Raw genomic sequence first — 22755 nt, forward strand, 5'->3', positions numbered from 1 at the left:
TACGTGACGAGATAAAATATTCGTGCAGTGACAATTAACCATCCGTGTAGATATGTTTTAATAGTAGACAATGGTAGAGCCTTTCTTACGGTCACATTCAGTTAAAAATGTCAATTTTTTTATTTTTGAAACGCACTCTACTTCATCAACAGTTTTATCTCATTGCACGAACGTGACAGTGAGACACGTTAAAATAGCACCTGTGTAAGCCTATACCGTAAAACCCCGTCTACAAGCATATAGAGTGCTTAATGAAAGCTAAATTAATCCCGGTGCCATTATGGAGTTTGAGCAAATAAATGACAGATCCAAGCATATACGAACAAGTATTATTGTAAGACCAATATTTTGTATTGGCATATTTACGCTAGTTTCGTATGAACTTAGCTTTAATCAAAAACACTATATGCTTGTAGACGAGGTTTTACGGTATGGGTCGACAGATTTGGGTATCATTTACAGGAGGCTCCGTCAAAGGTTGGTAAATGTATAAAAACTGCTTTAGATAAGGGTTGCTTTATCAAAAGTTTCTACAATAATATGCTGATTTGTAATTGTTTTTAAGCCAAAGTTGCAAAAATTTGGCAAATTTACTTTAATTTCGAACAGAAACAAGTCCATATTTTTGGGGTAAGTTTCGGAATCCTAGCCGCACATCTTAACCCTATCCTACATCAAGAACCCATGTGCTAATAAATTAATCCAATAATACCGTTGTCATTTTATGAGCAATAGGATAAATAGGTCCCTCTCCTTATACCTCCAAAAGGATTACAAAAATACTGAAATTCATACCCAGGCAAATATAACATTATCTGCTTTTGCATGCGTTAAAATCTTTGCTTGATAAAACTCAAGAAAATAAAACATTTTGTAACTAAAATGAAATGCCTATATCCCCAAACCATGGCGATACGTCACTTGTTGAAAAATCCTCGTACACTGTGCCATTCACGTTGTCTTTCTTGACAGCAGTATAGTATCATCTCCCCTGCCTCACATTGTGATGTACAGCATTCGTCTATAAGACCTCGATGTTGACTTCTGGAGTCGCGTAAGAAACTGTTCCCGCTACTTGTTCGCTTGATAAAACTGTACGCAACTTCTTTTTGAATGAAGGCATCTGAAAAGGAGAACAATAAGAATAAGAGTGTGAGGTTTTTCGGAAATTGGTACATTTTTATGGCGGGTCGGAGCTGAGCGTGACCTAGTGGTGTTTACACTCATATATTGCGACAAATAAAGGTGACACACAAGACGAATGATATGTAGTCGGAATATAGGGTTCACATGCACCCTGATGACTTACATAATTATTTGTAATCCTCAAGGTGTCTAGTAAATGAAATTTATGAAATCAAAATAAAATATTATTCCATGTAACTTTGGCAGCCATCTTGGTGGCCATCTTGGATTTTGACGGAATCGATTATCATCATAAATTTTTGAAATAGACATCGTAGAAATCATAATGGGTTCTATACAAGAGTTCCCAATGCTTGATATAAGGGGTGCATTAATATTCGCTCCAAAAAGAGTACACTGCAGTTTATTACGTAAACTGGACAATGTGGCTCCTGCAATCCCACATACTTTCTGGATACTAATAAGCCCAATCGCCATTGTGACTTCCGGTTTTTGAGAGCACTTTTAGGACACTTTGACCTCTGACATATCGGGGAAATTTCTCTAATTATTATTTATTTATCTATTATTGTAAAAATGTTATCATTAAAAATATTTAAATAATTAATTTATACAACAAATATATTTTTTTGATTTGTTTTTATTCTAGTAAAACTTTTTTAAATTACTTTTGTATGCACAAAAACCAATATTTCTGATAGGTCAAAGGACAAAGTGTCCTAAAAATGCAAAAACTGTCCCACAATGCATTGCAAACTTCTAATGCCGATTTGGCTTATTGTCCTCATTTATCATGTTGGCTTAGAGGGAAGCGCAGAATGGTCTAAAATTTAAGAGGACCTTTAAACTCCGTATTTCATCGTGATTTCTCTAAGTATCTACCTTAGCTAGTTCCCCAGACAATTCAACGGTATTATCCTGGTTATTATAGTACCATTATTTGTCCTTTGGTACCAGTTCCACACTAAAGAGTTGGTATATTTCTCTTTCTTGTTAAAATACGAAACGTGATAATAAAAATCAACACAAATTATCTTGTCTTAGGTATTATCTGTTTAAACAACCTTTTCAAGTTAAATGTGTTACAACAAAATATCAAGAATTTTTTTTAAAGTTAGAATAAATGTATTTGGCTATTCTAGATAAAATCCACACACCCCTATGGAAGACATGACGTTGATTTCCCAAACAGATTTGAAATGGAGGCACTCATTATGGTAACCCAATTTGAACTTTATGTGCACGATAAAGGCCATGTTTTTCATAGGGGTGTATGGATTTCAACTGGAATAGCCAAATGTATGTGAATGGAGCAATATTTTGTCACCTTGCTTATCAGGAAAAAACACAATCACACTTTGGGGTTGATTTGCTTTAAAAAGAGATGTGATGCGAGCAAGCAAAATCAGTCGGAACTCGGTAATATTATCAGTTAGGATAGTAAAAAGCATTTACAAAGCTGCATTTTGCAGAAAACCCCATTGAAATTGAACAACCAGTACCAAAAATATATGCAATTAAAGACTCTCCAAAACAAAAGGAAGCAAAAAGAAATATTTCCTTTGTTTGGCTATATCTCAAAATCAATATTTCCGAGTTCCGACTGATTGTGCTTGATCGCATCACAAATGCCAAGGTAAGAAAAGTGTCATTTGCGGGGTTGATAACCAGATAGCTTCAAAGAAAAGAAAGAAAACATTCCACACAGACTGTATAGCGCACAAAAAGTATCTTTACAATTAAGACAAGAGTGATTTCTTTCCGACACTAATACTAAAATACCAAATAAAGTGGCTGAAAGATGGAAACTTTTGTTCTGCTTATTTTGATACCTCAATAATTTTCTAGCTTTAAGCATACTAGCAACGGTTTTAACATGCCCTATATTGGGCAGAGAGAAGATAATAACCAGATAATAAGTTGAGATAATTAAAGAGCCAAGTTGTACTTATTTATATATACTTTAGGCCTGAAGAATGACAAACTACAGGAAACCTTTCAGAGAGTTTTCATTCCAGCTAAAGGAATAAGGGGTGAATAGAGTAAGATAGCATGTTTTTGGCGTGGATTTCCTGAACTAAAATCGGACCTACATTACATGCAAGTCTTTATTGTTGAACATTCCGCCTCCGTCGCTACCGCTTCCTCAGGCTTGAGAGGGAGGGTTTTTTGTTTTGTTTTTTTGTTTTTTGCAGTTTTTCTTCTGCACGATGAGACAAAATGATATTTGTGCTACTTATTTTGCGGATGAAAAGCTAATTATATATTTAAAAAAAATAAGAAGCCTATCAAAGTACTATAATGAGCCAAAAGGCTTCGATTGAATAATAATTAATTTTAGATGGAATTTAAATTTCTATTTATTCTTCAACGCACTTCTTTGGTGTTGCATATTACTAAGTTTTAAGCTGGATCTCTACATAATCATATGACCGATTTTTGCGCGATTGTACGAACAAGTATACTAATTAGTAGCTACTAGTGATTAATGTATATTTCTACGCTGGGCTATTTTCACGAGCCACTCCCGCCTAGGCTGAAGTACCTATACACCCAACGTAAGTCAATTGAAGCCGTACAATTTATCGCGAATTTACGACCGTAAAATTTAGACACTTCTTTTGTCTAGATTAGCATCAACCCTCTCATCTCACGTTTTTCATGTCAGAAATTAACATAACTCCCGAAACCGAAACAGAAGTTATCTTCGTTCAACTGTTCTGTAGGCAACAAAAGACTAGAATAAAAGGATTGTTCACACGTACCATGCTAACACTTCAAAATAACAATGAGATCCGAAACCGAAAACTGAAACCGAAACCGAAAAGATGAAACGACGGATAGTAACATAATTTTCTAAATCAAAAGATCTATTGAACAGACAGTCAGTTCGAAGTTTACTATGAACACTGTTAATACTATCTGTCCAGAGGTTGCAATAAGCTGACTGTAAATTGGAAGTTATAAAGTTGTTAAAAATACCCGAATTAATCACATTTGGTTTAGTCCAAATACAAAGTTTATCTACAAGAGTGAGAATCTGATGACCAACAAAATGTGTCATTATCACAGCGTTTTCTGTTATCAATTAATATGATTAATGCATGAGTTACAAAGGAATTGCAACCCTCAAGGCATTTTTTGTTTAGTGACCACCAATATTTTACCGAAAGCATGGAAATAAGAACTGGAAAACTACCTAATTCTCCTCTGACAGCATTGTTTGTAGCTCTCTTATGGACACCCAACATCAATTTACAAACTTTGACATGACGAATTTCACTGGGAAGTTTATCACAAAGTGAAAGGAATTAGTGTCATTGAGGTTTTTTAACAAGTAAGGTGCCCAAACCTCACAACCGTAATTAAGAATAGGCTGAATAAGAGAGCTGAACATTCAAACTACACTTATGTAAACCCTATAAGTCAGTTCTGATTTTAAAATAAGCTTTGAGTGCATTTTCTTTCAAACGAAGAATGGCCTTTGTAAATGAACCTGACGGAGTAAAAATAATACCCAAATAACAATACTCATTAGTGATACTAACATTTGTGTCACCAAATTAAAATGCGAAACTTAAAAAGAAAAAAAAATCTATTTATTGACTCTATTATATTTAAGCGTGACTCTGCAGAAATTTCAAGTTACAAAATACTTTTAAAGCCTATATACAATTTTTGTTGCGTGTGTTTTGGTTAGGTTTTTTAAAACCTAGCCAAAACAGACGGAACAAAATATTAAAATATTTCGTTTTCCGACTTTATTGTTTGTGGGTACTACTAAGATTCAAAGCGATATAAGTAGTATATTTGAAGTTTGTTGGTCTATACGAAGTGGACCTATTAAAGGAAGGTGACCTGATATATTTGGAAAATCAAATTCTTTAAAACTTATGTAGACATAAACTGTTGTTCCTTTCAAGCATTCATGCAAAAAGATCATGTAAATGTTCATTGTAAATGCGACTAATTCTTCTTAATAACTGATATTTAATACAGCGTAAAACTGATAGTCTACGGTGTTTTTATTAATGATAATCATCATGATCATGTAATAAATTGATATCAAATGCAAGAACCTATTCTTCTCATTAACATACCGTACTGATATTAGGAGTTCCAAATCGGTGTATTTCCGAAGATATCATCAAAAAACTGCTGAATTAGTCAAAAATGTGGTATATACCTCATTGGAGACTAATTCGGCAGTTTTTCTGAAGGAACGCCTAATTTTAATATGTTAATGAGAAAAATATGAGAGTTTTCACCTGATACCAACATCTGCATTTTGATGGGTTAAAGTTGGGGATGAGGCTGTCAATCAGGTCACCCACCTTTAAGATTAAATATAATAATATATTTTGTATTTACGAATCAACAGTTATTCTTTCCTAAAACCTGAGGCTAGTAACTGAGCAAAACTAGTCTAAAAAGAATTGTAGTGGAATTACTGGATGGTTTTAATTTAGTAATAATGAGAAAACTTTACACACATTATGAAAGCTGAGACCATGGTCTCAGTATGAAAGTAGTACTACTACGATTCGAAAGATATTGTATGAAACATAAACGATGCATGATGATGGAGATGATATGGATTATGGATTAGTTCATTGTCCCCGGTCTTCAAACCTGATAGTCTGCGGTTTTTCGATTATGTAACAAACAGAAATTGATACCGAAAATGCTTTCTAAAAATTTTACGTTTCTAACAAAGGGTAGAAACTAAGATCTCGGTAATGATGTCAGTCAAGAGCTTAGACAGAATAATAGGAAACCACGTGACCAAAACCAAAACTAACACTCAATATTTGAAATGACCGAATGTAAAATACTTAGACCCCCCACCCGCCCACCCAATCCCCTAAAAATTACAAAGATCACACTGAGGTAATAGTTTACCGTGTCGATCATGTGGAGTGGTGAGCAAACACAAGGTGTTCCTTTTTATGTAATGTTAACAATGCACTTGTCGTGATTATCATTTGCAATAATTGCATACCTGAAAATTTAACACCTATCAATGATGTTTTTAATGAGGCATTCAACAAGATCACAAGTGTTTATTGATTTGAATGAAGACCAGCTCATTAAGCTGTTCAGTGGTTTCCGTTATTCTAAATTTAATCGATATCATTATGGTGGATTAAAGTGGGTTCATACTTAATTTGTGTGTGTGAGCCGACGTGTCTGTAGATGAACACAGTATTGGCAATCAAGTATAATTAGCACACTGAACATCTGACTCATTTCATTGATATTCGCTTTTTACACGCTTTATAGTTTCTTCATGAATGGATAATAGCTCTATTGTAAGCCTGATATATGAATATTATTGTTTTGTTGTTGTTGTTGCTGTTATTTTAGTAGTTATTTTATTATTAATACTTACACGCAACTATTTGTCTTGATATTTTGAGATTAACGGAATATTTTGTGATTCTAGCATCCTCTTATTTCATGGTATGTTGGCCTAGATATCCACGGAAAAAGTTTATTCCCAAAATATCAATTGATTCCGATTTTGCACGTTATGCATGATTATGTATATGACATTGCTACATAGGCTACTGTCCCGTAATTTCGATCTGTTAAGGTGGTACTACATCCCCTGATAAATGTTGTGACTAATTTTGCCTTTTTTCAAAAAATAACTACACACTGGTAACAAAAGTTATGTATATTATAGGGACAAGGAATCCAATCACTTCACTGAAATTTCAGTGTTTCAAGACAATTGGTTTATTATAAATTTATATGTTAAGAAATGAGGTACATTCTAGCGGTACCTCTTTTCTTATCATAAATAACGTACCGCTTGTCTTGAGCCACTCAAATTCCAGTGTACCAACTGGAATCCTTGCCCCTATAATACATATAACTTTTGTTACCAGTGTGTTATGTAGCCAGAGGTTTCCGGTGGTATAAAAATCTAATTTTTTTAGAAGGGGATGAGGTCATGGACTACGGGGTGCCCCTTTATTAATATTTATTTGTATTTTATTTCAAAGCTCTCATGTGTGATACTGAACTTTTGCATAATATGCAGAGGTCAAAGGAAAATTTTTTACTTAAAAACGTACGATTCGTTAGTATTCCGGAGGGTCGCTATTCCAAAGGTCCATTACACCGAAGGTTCTTTATTCCGTAGGGTCAATACTCCGAGTTTCGAGTAAGGCTCGTTATTCCGAGTAGAAGGGTCATTACTCTAAAAAATGTACGATAAGGATCGTTATTCAGAAATTCGGAGTAACAAGCCTTCGGAGAAATGAACCTTCGATATTTCAGTAATATTTTGGTTCGTGGGTGAATACAAATTCCACGTAACCATGGTAGCAGTAAATTCTATGTAACTGTTATCTGCATTGTCCTGCACTTTTATATTTTCCTGTTGTTTGTTTTTCCACATCTTAGTGTTTTATGTTTTGTTCTTTTGCACGTTTCAGTTTTCTTGTTCTATTGTCTTATTAATATCAACATGAACAATTACACAATATTTGAAATAAGTAAATGTGATACTGGTGGGCGATATTCCATATAAAGAGGGAGATGACCTTAAAAACCAAATTCATTTCGTAACACTTTTTTTCGTAATTTCTTTTCACACACAAAGATCAGGATATAAACTTTCTTAAGATTTAATTTTCCATGGAAAAAGCAATGTTTACTCAAGTTTTTCTTTATGCAGTGAAAAACTTCTTTGTTTATTTTGTACCTCCTTGTAACTTCCAAAAGCAATCATTGCAAAATTAAAATATAATTTTGTAGTATACCAATTCCCAATCCAGAAACAATTGCAATGTATGACTCTTTTTGTAGCCACATTAGACTACCCCGTAGTCCACTTGCCCATTGTGCATACTCTGGATATTGTATTTAAATTTAAAACTCTGATTTAATTAATGTGTGCACAATTGATAGATTTTCACATCTGATCAGTCACCCTACTCCCTCTGTTTGTTAGCTGCGATTTCGGGGTTCGCTATCAATAAACTGGTAGGTTCCAAAATCAGAATTGTTCAGTATTAAAGTGAGCCGTTATAATTATGCAAGATAATGTTGCATTCAATTACTTTTATTGTCACTAATCGTCTGATGTTTTTAACTCTTTATGACCATTTTACTATTGAATACTTCAATTTTAATAAACATTTAAAATTTTGAGTTCAACGAAATGGGTTCATCATGACTAATAATAACATATTTTTAATAAAATTCGACTGCGGCATAGTCTATAGCCACATCGGCGCACAGCTGTTGAGGCCTACTGTGTAATGCGAGTAACCGAAGATGAATTTTTGTTTCATATTTACTAACTGGTACTATGTCATTTTATATATTTCTACTCTCAATACCAAGTGCAAAATTTATTTAAGGTAGCTGTTTACTCTCAGATATGCATGTAGTAAAAGTGCCATAATTTTGTAATTATTCACGCAAGACATATAAAAGTATACATTTTTTTAAAGGTCAGACATTAATAAATCGTAATATAAATACATATTTGGTGTAAAAACAACAATTATAAAGAAAATCACAAAAAAGTGATTTTTTTTGTACATCATAACAAAAAACACTCTTTCCTATTTTTTTTCTTTATCTTGAAGCTCTATTCCAAAAACATATTTACCCAGATAATGAACATTGAAATAATGGCCGTTGAAGTTTAAAGAGGTCACATGTTGCACTTTCATCGAATCTCACAGGATAATGCGGCAGCTCTCGTTTTTCTACCTTACATTACGTGCACATCGGGTAAATTTACAGTCCCTTTAGAAATTGGAACACTTGAGGTTTTGACAAAACCAATCACAGAATCCTATTTTCCACTAGATTTCACACAGGTCTTGATGCTATGCACTCAACCGTGTAGTATAACACAGACTGCGTACTCGGCTAGACTCGCTGTGCTGGAAATATCTGTGAGCTCGGGTGTATCGAGGTGGAAACTGTGCGTAGGTGCATTTATAAGAGAATCGTTTTTGTAGTCAAACCATTTCATATGTTTTTATAAGGATATGAGGCTATGTATCACGAAGTGCCCCTTTATTAACATTTCTTTGTATTTTGTTTTCATGTGTGATATTGAACTTTACATAATATGTAGAGGTCAAAGGAAAAAGTTCTACTTAAAAAGTACAGTTCGTTACGGAGGGTCGCTATTCCGAAGGCCCATTACACCGAATGTTCGTTATTCCGTAGGGTCAATACTCAGTTGGCTTGTTATACCGATAGGTAATTACTCCGAGTTTCCAGTAAGGCTCGTTATTCCGAGTAGAAGGGTCATTACTCCAAAAGATGTATTATAAAGATCGTTATTCAGAAATTCGGAGGAGTGACAAACAAGCCTTCGGAGTAACGACCCAGCAAACACAAAACGTTTTCGACACCATTCGCAAAAGGTTATAAAAGGTTGTCAGAAAACGTTTAAATGTCGGGTTATATAAAGGGTGTATTAAGAGTATAAAACGTTTTCATAACCTTAAAAAACATTTTCTGATAATCTACTGCTCAGTAAACAAAAATGTTTTACAGAAAACGTTTAAATGTCGGGTTATATAAAGGGTATAAAAATGTTTTAATAACATTCCAAAAACATTCTTGAAAACTTGATACAAAACATTATAAACAGAATGTTATTTTGGGGTTGAAAAATATTTTGCGACATTTAAATGTTATTAAAATGTTTTGAAAAAAAATATTTAAGAACATTTCTGTGTTTGCTGGGTTCAAATATATTTTAACATAATGTTATTTAAGTATTGACACAATATTCGGCAAAAATGTTTGCAAAAATAGTTTACAATAACATTTTTTGAAAACATTTAAAAATATTGTTGTAGTGTGTATTCATTCAAAACGTTTTAAAACGTTATCATGACCTTTATATAACCCGACATTTTAATGTAATGTTACTAAAACGTTTTTACCTAAACCAAAAGCCAAAATATAACTTATCTAACACGTTTTTAAAACGTTTTTGTGTTTGCTGGGGAACCTTCGGAATAACGACTTATATTTGAAATTCGGAGTAATTATCTTTCGGAATAATAATACGACAAAACACCCCTCCCCCTTGGTTTTTCGGATACAGTTATATAGATAATATGCCTGTCTAGCTTATTCTGCACTTTGCATAGACTTAATTTAATTTAATTAAGTATTTCAATTTATGTTGTTAAGTTTGGTACAGATCACTTCAACTCACCCTCACTCATTTTGGTTCGTGGGTGAATTATTTCTTTACAAATTCGGCGTAACCATGGTTCCAGTATAATCTACGTATTTGTTATAGGGCTTTGTCCTGCACTTTTATATGTTCCTATAGGTTTTCGCTCTCTTGGTCTTTTGTTATCCTTTGTTCTTTTGCACTTCTAAGTTTTCTTGTTCAATATGTCTTAAAATAACAATTACACAATACTGACTAATTGAAGGTAAGTAAATGTGATACTGGTGGGCGAATCCACACAAAGTGCGACATGACCTTAAAATTAAATTCATTTCTTTACTTCTTTTTCACTTGCAAGGAAACTTTTATAAGGCGGTACTACACCCCTGATAAATTTTGTGACTAATTTTGCATTTTTCTCAAAACAAACTACACACTGGTACCAAAGGTTATGTATACTAGTATTATAGGGGCGTCGAATCCAATTACTTCACTGAAATTTCAGTGATTCAAACAGTGGTTCATTATGTTAAGAAATGAGGCACATTCTAGCGGGCGGTACATCTTTTCTTATCATAAATAACGTACCGCTTGTCTTGAGTCACTGAGATTCCAGTGTAGTAACTGGATTCCGTGCCCCTATAATATACATAACTTTTGTTACCAGTGTGTTATTAGTTTGTGAGAAAAATGCAAAAATAGTCACAAATTTATCAAGGGGTATAATACTACCTTAAGGGAAGGGGTATGAACGTTTGGACAGTATTTATTGTGGGACATTAGAGCACATCAGACATATCGAATTGCATTCTGAATACGGAGAATGTCCTTCTGATATCAAATAATTTTGTTTTTTGAAATTCGCAATGTAATACACATTTTATGGCAAATCATTAAAAATTGATATTTTTGATATTTAACAGTACTTGAAGTAAACTTTATAAATCTGATGATTTATACTTAAAGTGTATGTAGGTGGGATGAAAGGCCGACGATCAATTGAAAATTTTGACCTTTCGTATTGAAGATATGGATTTTTTCCCCAAAACACCAAAAAAATAGGTCTTTTTGGGAAAAAAATCCATATCTTCAATATAAAAGGTCAAAATTTTCAATTGATCGTCGGCTTTTCCTCCCAGCTACATACACTTGAAGAATATATCATTAGATTTATAAAATTTATTTCGAGGACTGTTATAATTTGTCATAAAATTTGTATTATATCGTGAATTTCAAAAAATGAAAATTATTTGATATCAGAAAGACATGCTTTGTATTCAGAATGCAATTCGATAGGTCTGAGGTGCTCTCATGTCCCACAAAAAATACTGTCGAAACGCAATAAACGCTCATTTTAGATCCCTTAAGACATTAGATTTTATTTTCCTTGAAGAAGACACTAGTACTCAAGCTTTTCTTTATGCAGTGAAAAATTCCATTATTTATTTTGTACAGCCTTGTAACTTCCAAAAGCAATCATTACCAAAGTAACAATTCCCAATCTAGAAACAATGGCAATGTACATGTATGACTCTTTTTGTAGTCACATCGGTGCACAGCTATTGAGGCCTAATGTGTAATGCGAGTAACCGAAGATGATTTTTCTTCATATTTTACTAACTGGTACTATGTCATTTTATATATTTCTACTCTCAACACCAAGTGCAAAATTTATTTAAGGTAGCTGTGTATTCTTAGACATGCATGTATTAAAATTGCCATAACTTTATAGTTCTTCACGCAAAACATAATTAAAGTATATATTTTTTTTAAAAGACGTGACATCAATAAATCATAATATAAATACAGATTTGGTGTAAAAACAACAATTATGAAGAAAATCAACATAAAGTGAATTTTTGGTTATTTTTTTGGTACATCATGACAAAAAAAAACACTCTTTGTTTGTTTTGTTTTTTCTTAATCTTGAGGCTCCAGTCCAAAAACCGCCTTTTTTGCCTAATTTTTTGAGATATTGACCACATAAGGCATCAAAATGAACTTCTTAAAATTCACAAACGCCTATTTGCACAAAATGCTAAAAAATTAAATATCGATCTTGTTTTTTACGACGAGCATTATTGCTTACATATAGGTGCGGGTATTTATTGAGTTGTGTACCTAAATCGTCATTTTACCGATAAAATGAAAATTGAAATAACGCCCCCCAATTTTACCCTCCTCCAGGGCTCATAATTATTGCACAGCCCCTAAAAAACACGTGAAGAGTATCTCATACCAGCCTGCACAATGCCTGTTTTGTAAATGCCGCTCGCGGTTAACTTTCTGGCCATTGTCATTACATTATTTTATATATGATTCTCTGAACATTGAGCAATTTAATATCTTATCTATATTTGTGACTGGACACTACGAATCAGCCGTAAACTCGGCCCCGGTCAATTTTGTTTTATTTCGTGTTTAGACAATATATATCATAAGCTTTAAAATAGTATATCATTTGACTTCAAATGATATTCAGAAGCGGGGTTATGGTTTGTTGAACTCTGCTCCTTCAACAAAGTTGTACCCTTTTCGGTCCTATATGTGTCTCTTTTTCCACTTTACTGGTAATAAAGTCATAATTGGCGGTCATTTCAAATCATCCCCGAGTCAACGAGGTACAGGAATGTCCTCTCATTCCTAATTCTTGGTTATACATTCCCAGCCAAAATACAATGCAATTGTAACGTACCACTTGAACAGGATTTAGCCAAAGCAAACAAAGACTAGGGCTATTTAATGATTTTATATGTAGAAGATTATTATCCTCTTCAGCAATAAGATTATTGATTATCAAATGAGAAACATGTGTACCCCAATGAGTGTACCCCAATGGTACACCAAAGATTTCTTTCCTTTTAAATTGCGAACATGAGTGGAATAGTGAAATAAAATCCATAAAATATTGCAGTTGGAATTTACAAATCTGGATTTTCTTTCTTGAAAAAAAATATAACAAGGTACATACATATCAAAGAACTCAATTTCGCGAAAGAAACAACGTCTAGAGTACACAGCCGCGTTAAAAATAGGGAATATGTCCACTGTATTAAATCGGAGAGCTCTGAAATTGGTAATGGGCTATTCCAGAAAATAAATGCACACCCCCTATAGAGGAGTAAATTTTCAATCAAAGAAATGTCCGGATTTCCAAGTCTGCTTTCTGAAAATGACTGGAATTCCAGTTGCCAATGTCACTTGAAAAAGCTTGGAAATCCAATTAAATGAAGGAAAAATCACGGAAATGTCAAAAATGAGCTCTGAAATTGAGGATTTCTGATTTCGAACTATTTTTCTGCCGGATTTTTTTACCTTTGGACACTTTAAAAGTCTGGATTTCCATCAGTCACGATTGGACAAAAAGTCCGGATATCCGAACTCCTCTATAGGGGGTGTGCATCTATTTTCTGGAATAGCCCGATGTGTGCGCAACCGGTAATGCAAGTAACCGATGTAATGCTAGTAACTATACTAATTCCCAGTATGATAACGGGTAGCTAACCATTCTAACAGCACTTACAAGGTGTCCCATAAAATGTTACATGTAGAAAATGAATCGCATTTTGTGATGGTACAACAACAACGTCATTTTTCAGATATTATTTATCCATCCTTCTTGTAACTGTTTGCTATTTCCGTATCTCTTAACTTAACTTGTGAGCGCAAGATGACAGGGGTGTCAAGAGTGGTTACCATCAAAATATCGCACAACGAAAGTTGAACACAAACACACCTTCGTTTTGAGATTGTTTCTTTATTACTTTTTATGTTTCTCTTATTTTTCATTGTTGAACTTATTGTACAATAGAAACATATTGAAAAATTAAATATTGTACTGGGTATTGATTTATATAATAAATTCTGCATTTTCACATGTCGTTTTATCTAAGTTACCTGAATCGAAATCTGTATTAAAGTGTAAATGGTAATCGCCAGTGTCGATAATATGTGCTACAGATGGTGTACCTATATTACCCATAGGGAGATTAACTACTGGGAACCACACACTCTTGGAAACTCGCTACGCTCGCTATTCGTGGGACATCGCGGTTTGTGACTCGCGGCTCGTGTCCCCTAGATCGCGAGTAGTCTTTTACAAAGAATACACTGTCGACCGTTAGCGTGTGAACGTTAATAATAATTTCTGAGATTATTACAATAATAATAGTATCTAATAATTAATAATTAAGGGGTCGGTCACATTCCTTTACAATATTGTTTTTGGGTCTGAGAGCACATAAAACACACCGAATTGCATTCTGAATACAAAGAATGTCCTTCTAATATCAAATAATTTGGATTGTTTGAAATTCGCGATGTAATACAAATATGGGAAATAAAAGATGCATTATTTATTTCTCATTTTTAAACACTTAAAGTATATCAAATTAAATCCTACATTGGGGAATTACCTATTTACCTAGGGCTTTTAATCGATCAGTCCAGTTGTTGCTATGTGCCTCCGATTGGTTCTTGCAAAATAGCGTGAATCGCGTCGACTCGAACACGCATAACCTTGTTGCAAGAACTTTCGTAAGTGTTAACGAATATAGCCCTTAAAGTTAAATGAGCTCAAACTGGCCCCCCGAAGAAAGAATGCACACCTCAGATTTGAGATCGGTACGCCCCTGACTTCACTCTGTTTCATATGTTTGTTCGACATTATTTTTGTTCGAAACGATAATCACTTCTTGAGCCAACAGCAAAGACTGGATTATTGTTTGGACTTTCAATAGGGTTAGGGTAGCATAGGCGTAAATCCCGGGGTAAATCCCCCCAATGGCCCAATATTTTGCCAGGGGGTTGGTCCATACAATCATCCCCCCTTAAATTGCATTTTTTTGCGCGAATTTATAATTTATTCCACTTTGTACCATATTCCATCAGTTTAGCTTCAGTATGGTAAAATTTTCCCGCGCTTCGCACGCATTTGTGCCATAAATTTATTTTGTCGCCAAAAGGGCTGGATTCACTATACTTCAAGAAATTTTATCGACCTCATCCCCCCAATGTCAAAAAGAAATCTACACCACTGTAAGGCAGTAGGATTAGGTTTACCGTTTCGATCAAGTAAAGTGTCCAACAAATAGAGACTAAGTTTACAACTTACCAAGTGACTGTTGTGGTGTTCTGTCTACGTTGTCTGAACGTTTGTCAATTCCTGCATAGCAGCTACCGCACATAGACTGTAACATTGAAAATACCGGAGTACAGTACCACCTCTCGTGTCTCTGAGCTCCAACATAACAGCAGCAGAACGCTGCGAGTACCACGCTTAGAAAGAGGTATCGTGGACCTATTCGTAGACGTACTTGTTCCTCGAGGCCCATCTGTTGGCAAATAACACGTAACAGTGAATACAAAACAGTTTAAGTCAAGTTTAAGTGATAATGATGATAATAATGAGGACGATAGTGATGAAAAGTTGTAATACATCATGCATTCACTGGCACCGTCATAGGACAGACGCAAACAAACTTTGGGCGGAGTTTGCGATGTGGTTTGTCACTCAAGTTATCAAACCTGCTGCGTCCTCCATAGAAAACCTATATAAACAAAATGCTATCAAGATGGTAACCTTAAACCAGGTTGTGGTCAAACAAAATCAATTATACGTCAATTTTGTTTTCATATGTCATAGCAGTACAAAATTAGAAATTAACACCAAATTAGCGTTAAACTTACATGTAAAAAAAGAAACGATATAACAGCACGCATTTAGTTTTGCTTGTTACAACAGCGTCGATATTTAAAATCCGATGTCAACTTGACAGGTCACAGATTAAACACAAGCTAAGTGATTGTATCATCAGAACAGATTCATTTGATTTCCCCAGTACCACAGAATTTAAGATTTCTACTTGCAAATATGAAGCGTCGTGACATGTGTGTGGTGTTGACACTATCGTTGAGTGCAGATATATTGCCGACCGACAGGCCACAGATAAAAATTGTGAACTCCCGCCCACGGTAGGACAGACGCAGTAAGAATTACCATGATTGTAATGAATGAATAAATTTAGGAGCTCTTGCTATATGACCGTAAATTTGAGTTATGTTAGCGCTATTATAATAACTATAAATAGGTTCATTATCGCTTTTCAATTATGCATAATTTGGTAGCAGTACCTATTGCTAAGTGGTATAATGTATCAAGGACTAAAAAATAACAAATGTTTTGGTATTCTTTCAGTAAATGGTATCATTAAAGTTTTATTCGTGATGTAAGAAGTGACGTGATCAAAATGTTTTGTAAGTCAGTTCGATAAAACGATTACAATCCACATATTCCACCTTAGAGTTGTAAAAATTCGATAGAGGTTTTCAAAAAAGATAGGGGTTAAGTGAAAATGCCCTGATTGAAGGGCTCGGGTTGAAGCGGCCCTATTACACCACATTCTATAATGTAGTCACGTGTCAGGGTCCGGAGCCAGTAAACAATACTGTGGAGACAAGATACTGCCAGCAAGGAACCTGTTACCAACTGTCAACATTTGACAACCAGACGAAGGTCACTTTCTGGAAAGCTGGATTGAATAATTTTATTTGGTTTAACCGATATACGTGTCATGTATAAAACCGGAATCAGTTGTATGATATGACGGACTGGTAAACTGACCATTTCAGGGACAGGAAAAAATTCCTTTGAGAGTTAAAGCCTTAATGTACGATTTCCGTCAAATTTTGATTTTGTTATTCTTTATTCAAAATGTTGAAATAATATTAGTAATAACTGACGAGAAGTGTTGCTGTCCATTTCAGGTTGAAATAACAAGGTAAAGTGAAAGAAACCCAACTGGTTATTTTCGCCATTTAACACACAGTTCTATGGGAGGACATATTATCATAATTTTTAAATTATGATAATATGTCGAACTTTGCTCTGTTGACCTACAAAGACAACCAATTTGGCCGATTCCATTTAGGTGCAAGTTGGGACATGTGTAAACATTACAAATATGCAAAAAAATCAGGTTTGAAAAAACATGTAGCGTAATGCCAAAATGGGGGTGTATTGTCCTCTCGTTGGACAATCATCGCAATACTTTTGACCAACATACACTAGACCATGACTTTGTTTACCATTTGTTTCTAATATCCTGCTACCTGACAAGGGGTGAGTTTAGAGTGTTGTTAATATTTGTTTCTCGTGTAATAAAAAAGTACAATAATACGTCTACAGACATCAAAAGAATTAAGATACCAGTTATGTTCAGCCCAGTTTATCCTAAGCAAGACAAATATGTCATAATTAAAATAAGCAGCCAGTACCTAGTATATACATTTCAAGCTACAAATGGGATTCGTTGTCAAATGTTCATCGGACATCAGTCGATGATCACCGACCTCAGGTACTAGGCAACTACTTTGTTATAAGCTCTCTGTGGTTGCATCAACAGAAAGGCGAGGTCTGCTTGTTTTCTGTTGATAAGAGGCAGTCTTCAGTGCACAGCTCTTTTTAGAGCCACAAAACCTTTAAATATAACAGATAGGCGAGGTATGTTTGTCCTCTGTTAGCAAGGGACAGTCTTCAGCGAACTGTTTTTTCGGAGCCACCAAACGTTTTACATTTGCAGATAGGCGAGGTCTGCTTGTTCTCTGTTGACAAGATACAGTCTTCAGTAAACGGCTCTTTTCAGAGCCACCAGTAGGCAAGGGGTGACCTACATGTCTCATTCATAGGTTCTTTGTCCTGAAGAAGTCAGAGCTACTCCTGATGAAATCTTAACAGTTCTGAACTTGTCCGACGGCGAACGCGCTAAAAATTTACCAATTGTTATGAACTCCCGTCGTAAAAGCCTATCCCACAATAATTATTTACAAATGGGATGTTGATTATTCTATCCTTTGGCGTGTATATCATGATATAGTGTCCCATGCTTAATATTTTGTTAATGCTGGACGTCCCAAAATATCCCTAAACATGTGATACTGTAAATTCCATGTTATATCTACATATTCTACTTCATTGATTGGTTGAGCATGATTTACTGGACCAACAACTGTTTTATGTCAATAGCTAATTTGCATTCAATTATTGTTTTAACAATTGAATGCAACTAACATACAACATATCCGATTGATGTACATATATTTTAAGTTTTAATACAAACGTATAAGCAGCGCTTATGAATTCAGGTCTCACTAAACATGCTAAACAATAGTTACCAACGGAATTAATAAGTTTTCCTATGTGCCTCTGTGGTCTGTTCAACTTCCGACTTGCGCAAAGTGCGTTGTTCTGTATGGTATCATAATGTAATAATTTCAATATTAAAGCTGCCTTTTATTTTTATTTGGGCTTAAAGCAGACTCATATAGATTTGTGTATTAGGTTAGAATTCATTTGATCAATTTAAATCAATATATTATTGAAAGATAGCACTTTGATGTTTTGCAAAAGTTCATTTGAAAACGTGCTTCATTTGTTGTTGTTAATGAGTTTGGTACGTTTTACAAAATATGTTGTTGTTTCAGCCCTCTTTACAGCATAACTTAATGGAAAGGGTATGAACGTTTGGGACAGTATTTATTGTGGGACATTAGAGCACATCAGACATATCGAATTACATTCTGAATACGAAGAATGGCCTTCTGATATCAAATAATTTTGATTTTTTGAAATTCGCAATGTAATACACATTTTATGGCAAATCATTAAAAATTGATATCTTTGATATTTAACAGAATATTAGGTCTTTTGGGGAAAAAAATCCATATCTTCAATATGAAAGGTCAAAATTTTCAATTGATCGTCGGCTTTTCCTCCCAGCTACATACACTTTAAAACTGTCATTAAATTTATAAAATTTACTTCGAGGACTGTTATATCTTCAAAATATCGAATTTTAATAATTTGTCATAAAATTTGTATTATATCGTGAATTTCATAAAATGAAAATTATTTGATATCAGAAAGACATTCTTCGTATTCAGAATGCAATTCGATAGGACTGATGTGCTCTCATGTCCCACAAAACATGCTGTCGAAACGCTCAAAACGCTCATTCCAGTTCCCTTAAGAGCCACAGGACCTACAAAAGTATATCTGTGATAATTGAATTCTTCTACATGCTCGATATGAAATGATCAATGCAATTTTTGCTAAAGCTCACTACAATTCGCAAGATGCTGTGAACTACCAAATCGCAACCTGTTAAACAAGATTGTTTATAGTTTAACAGTATAGTCTTATCTTACATTTAATAAATGACGTGACGCTCTATCAAAAAAAGGTTTACTAACCTCTGGTTTCAAGGTCTCTGTTCATGATGACCATTAAATCAATAAATAATTGGCTAAAAAAATTTGAACCAATTTATTTTAATTGGAATACAATTCCTATAATAATAAGAGGTAATAATAGGTAATCTGCATTAGATTGTCATCATCTAAGATAGCCGTATGACGTACATTTTTAATTTTTATGTTTACGGAAACGTAAGCAGTGGCTGCAAAGCAAAATTTAATGGTCTTATTACCACCGGATTGAATATGTAACTGTCTTTAGTGCTTCTTAATTCCATACTCTTTGGCATGTAATCAACTTCCAACCTGCTATTCAGAAATAGGTTCTATTTTGTTGCAATAGGAAAGGCGCAAAATGGCTACCCCTATTGTCACATGCCTCATTATATCGCTTATAAGACTCCGATGCTGAAGTTGTAACTTGGGTGGGCAAATAGGTTGACTCTGGCAATTATAAGCTTGTCAAATATTTTCATGATTGTGGAATCTTCTCCTATGTTGCGCTCACACCTGTAATAGACTGGCAATAGACTGACAATCTGTGAGCAGGCCCGTACGCAGGAGGGTGCGACGCACCTCATCACCCCCCCTCAAATTTGGAAAAGTATACAAAAAGTCCCAACATTTCAGAACTTGCGAGCGTATCGAGCCAAAAAACAGTTTTTTTACTTTTTTTGGACAAAAAAGGTCAACATTTTGTCCACTTTTCACAAAATCGCCCCATTGGAAAAAAAGTCCACTTTTTCAAAATCAGCACCCCCAAATGAAATCCTGCGTACATGCCTGTCTGTGAGTGCTTTTAAGGAAGTTCTGAAGTCACATTTGTATCCTCAGATTGTGTAGCCTTTTACTCCCAGGGCGTTCTCACTGATTTGGGTTTCCTCGTATTGTTCTTTTGCTTTGTCTTTTGTGTTTGGGCGCTTTGTTTTTAAACGTAACAGCGCTACAGAAAAATTTAAATGTATTATATGTATATCAAATGCTGGGTGACGCTACCCCCTGTGTGGGAGATTAAGGACAGGTCTTCCATTGGGGCGTATCGTATGGGTTTTAACGGCATGGAATAGTCCATCGGTGGTTCGTTTTATACCAATCGTCGCCCAAATACAACCAATCTAACTAGCATATCCCACAATGATGAAGATTTCTGCGTACAAAAAAATATACAATAAGGCAAAAATGACATAATTATTTTGTAATCAAGTTGAATTTTTCAGTTGTTGACCTTTTATATAAATGCTATGTTCAATTGTCACTATCTATGAAACAATGAAGTGAATTGCATCTATAGATTTATTTTAATGATCCTTTTATCAAGTTGAATTTTTCAGTTGTTGAAACTTTATATAAATGCTATGTTCAATAGTCACTATCTGTGAAAGAATGAAGTGAATTGCATTTGCAGTTCTATTTTAATGAGCATTTTTACTGCAATTCAACTTTGAATCAAGTTGAATTTTTCAGTTGTTGAAACTTTACATTAATGCTATGTTCAATAGTCAATATCTGTGAAACAATGAATTGATTATTGCATCTACAGTTTTATTTTGATGAGCCGTTTTACTGCAACCCCCACTTTCAATGTTTGTCCACGAGACACCTGCATTCTGAATGAGAGTGCGCAACAAACACTGACTTAAACTTAAAGTCATAATGTACGATCTTATAATATAAATTTGGTTAATTTTTTTCAAACCTGATTTTTTGGCATATTTGTAATGTTTATACAAGTCACAACTTGCACCTAAATGGAATCAGCCACATTTGTTATGTTTGTAGGTAAACGGAGCAAAGTTCGACATAAAGTCATAATTCAAGAATTATGACTTTATGTCCTCCCATAGAACTGCGTGTTAAACGGTCAAAATAACAAGCAGGGTTTCTTTCTTATTACTAGTATTATTTCAGCATTTTGAGTATATAATGACAAATTTAAAATTTGAAGGAAATCGTACATTAAGCCTTTAAGGGATCTGGAAAATTTTGACCTTTCATAAAGGTCAAAATTTTCAATTGATCGTCGGCTTTTCATCCCACCTACATACACTTTAAGAACATATTATCAGATTTATAAAGTTTACTTCGAGTACTATTAAATATCAAAAATATCAATTTTTAATCATTTGCCATAAAATGTGTATTACATTGCGAATTGCAAAAAATCAAAATTAAAATCAAATAAAAAAGGACATTCTTCGTATTCAGAATGCAATTCGATATGTCTGATGTGATCTAATGTCCCACAATAAATACTGTCCAAAGGTTCAAACCCCACCCCTTAATTCAAAGTTAATTTGTGTCTTCTTTCACATCATGTTTATTTTTAAATAAGGTCTCTAACATTTTTAAGTCCTTCAAACCCCTCAAATCCAAATTCGGGTTTCCGATTTGACATTTTAAAAATCCGCCCAACCTCTATACCTTTCTTCATCCTGTTATTGAAGCTTAATAAACAATAAACACCTTAAAAACAAAGGAAGACGTGAAAATTAAAACAAACATTAAGCAATGATTATTTCCAGACCAGGGCCAGTAAATATGTAATACTTCAATGCCAATCATGTTACAGAAATTGAAATTTTTCCAACTTAAGATTACGTAGTTTGTTCATTCAAAACTAGTGCTTTGTGGTGCTTTGTTAGTTTGATTTGGAGCCTAGAGTTGGATTTTTGTGGGATATGAAGGATGTAAGAAATCTGAGAGACTTAATTTGAACATAAAAGGCAGACATTAATTTTGAATAAGGTTAAAGTCAGAATTGGATCTGTAGTCTTTATAACATTACGCACGGTATGCTCTCATTCAGAATACAGGCGCATTGTGGACACAATTTAAAGTGAATGTTGCAGTAAACATACTCATAAAAATAAAACGGTAGAGCCGATTCACTTCATTTTTCACATCGTGTGACTATTGAGTATAGCAATAATAGAAAGTTTCAACAACCGAAAAATTCAACTTAGTTTTGAAATAAATATGACTTCTTTGCCTTATTGCACTTTTGTTGACTCACCCTGTATTACGCGGGATACAATATCAATGCTGGTTACCATATTAAAGCATTATGGGTTTATAAGACAAACTCTGACTATACTGAGCTTTAATGAGCAAAGTATTTATTCATTTAGTCAATCAAGAAGATTACATTTCTAACAACATTTAACACTGGTGTATACCCGAAGGGCAGA

At 34.2% G+C, this 22755-nt stretch overlaps 1 protein-coding gene across 1 annotated transcript in view; it reads right to left on the minus strand.

The window, feature by feature from the left end:
- Positions 1-207: 207 nt before the first annotated feature.
- The window catches only part of LOC140138695 (uncharacterized), a 49626-nt gene continuing 27078 nt past the window's right edge, over positions 208-22755 (minus strand). The window contains exons 2-3 of the mRNA XM_072160445.1: positions 15429-15648; positions 208-1123 (exon numbers count right to left, since the gene is read on the minus strand). Coding sequence (XP_072016546.1) covers positions 918-1123; positions 15429-15648 — 426 coding nt within the window. The 3' untranslated portion in view covers positions 208-917. The remainder of the gene's footprint in view (positions 1124-15428; positions 15649-22755) is intronic.

This window comes from Amphiura filiformis, chromosome 18, assembly GCF_039555335.1.
Source record: "Amphiura filiformis chromosome 18, Afil_fr2py, whole genome shotgun sequence".
Taxonomy (NCBI): domain Eukaryota; kingdom Metazoa; phylum Echinodermata; class Ophiuroidea; order Amphilepidida; family Amphiuridae; genus Amphiura; species Amphiura filiformis.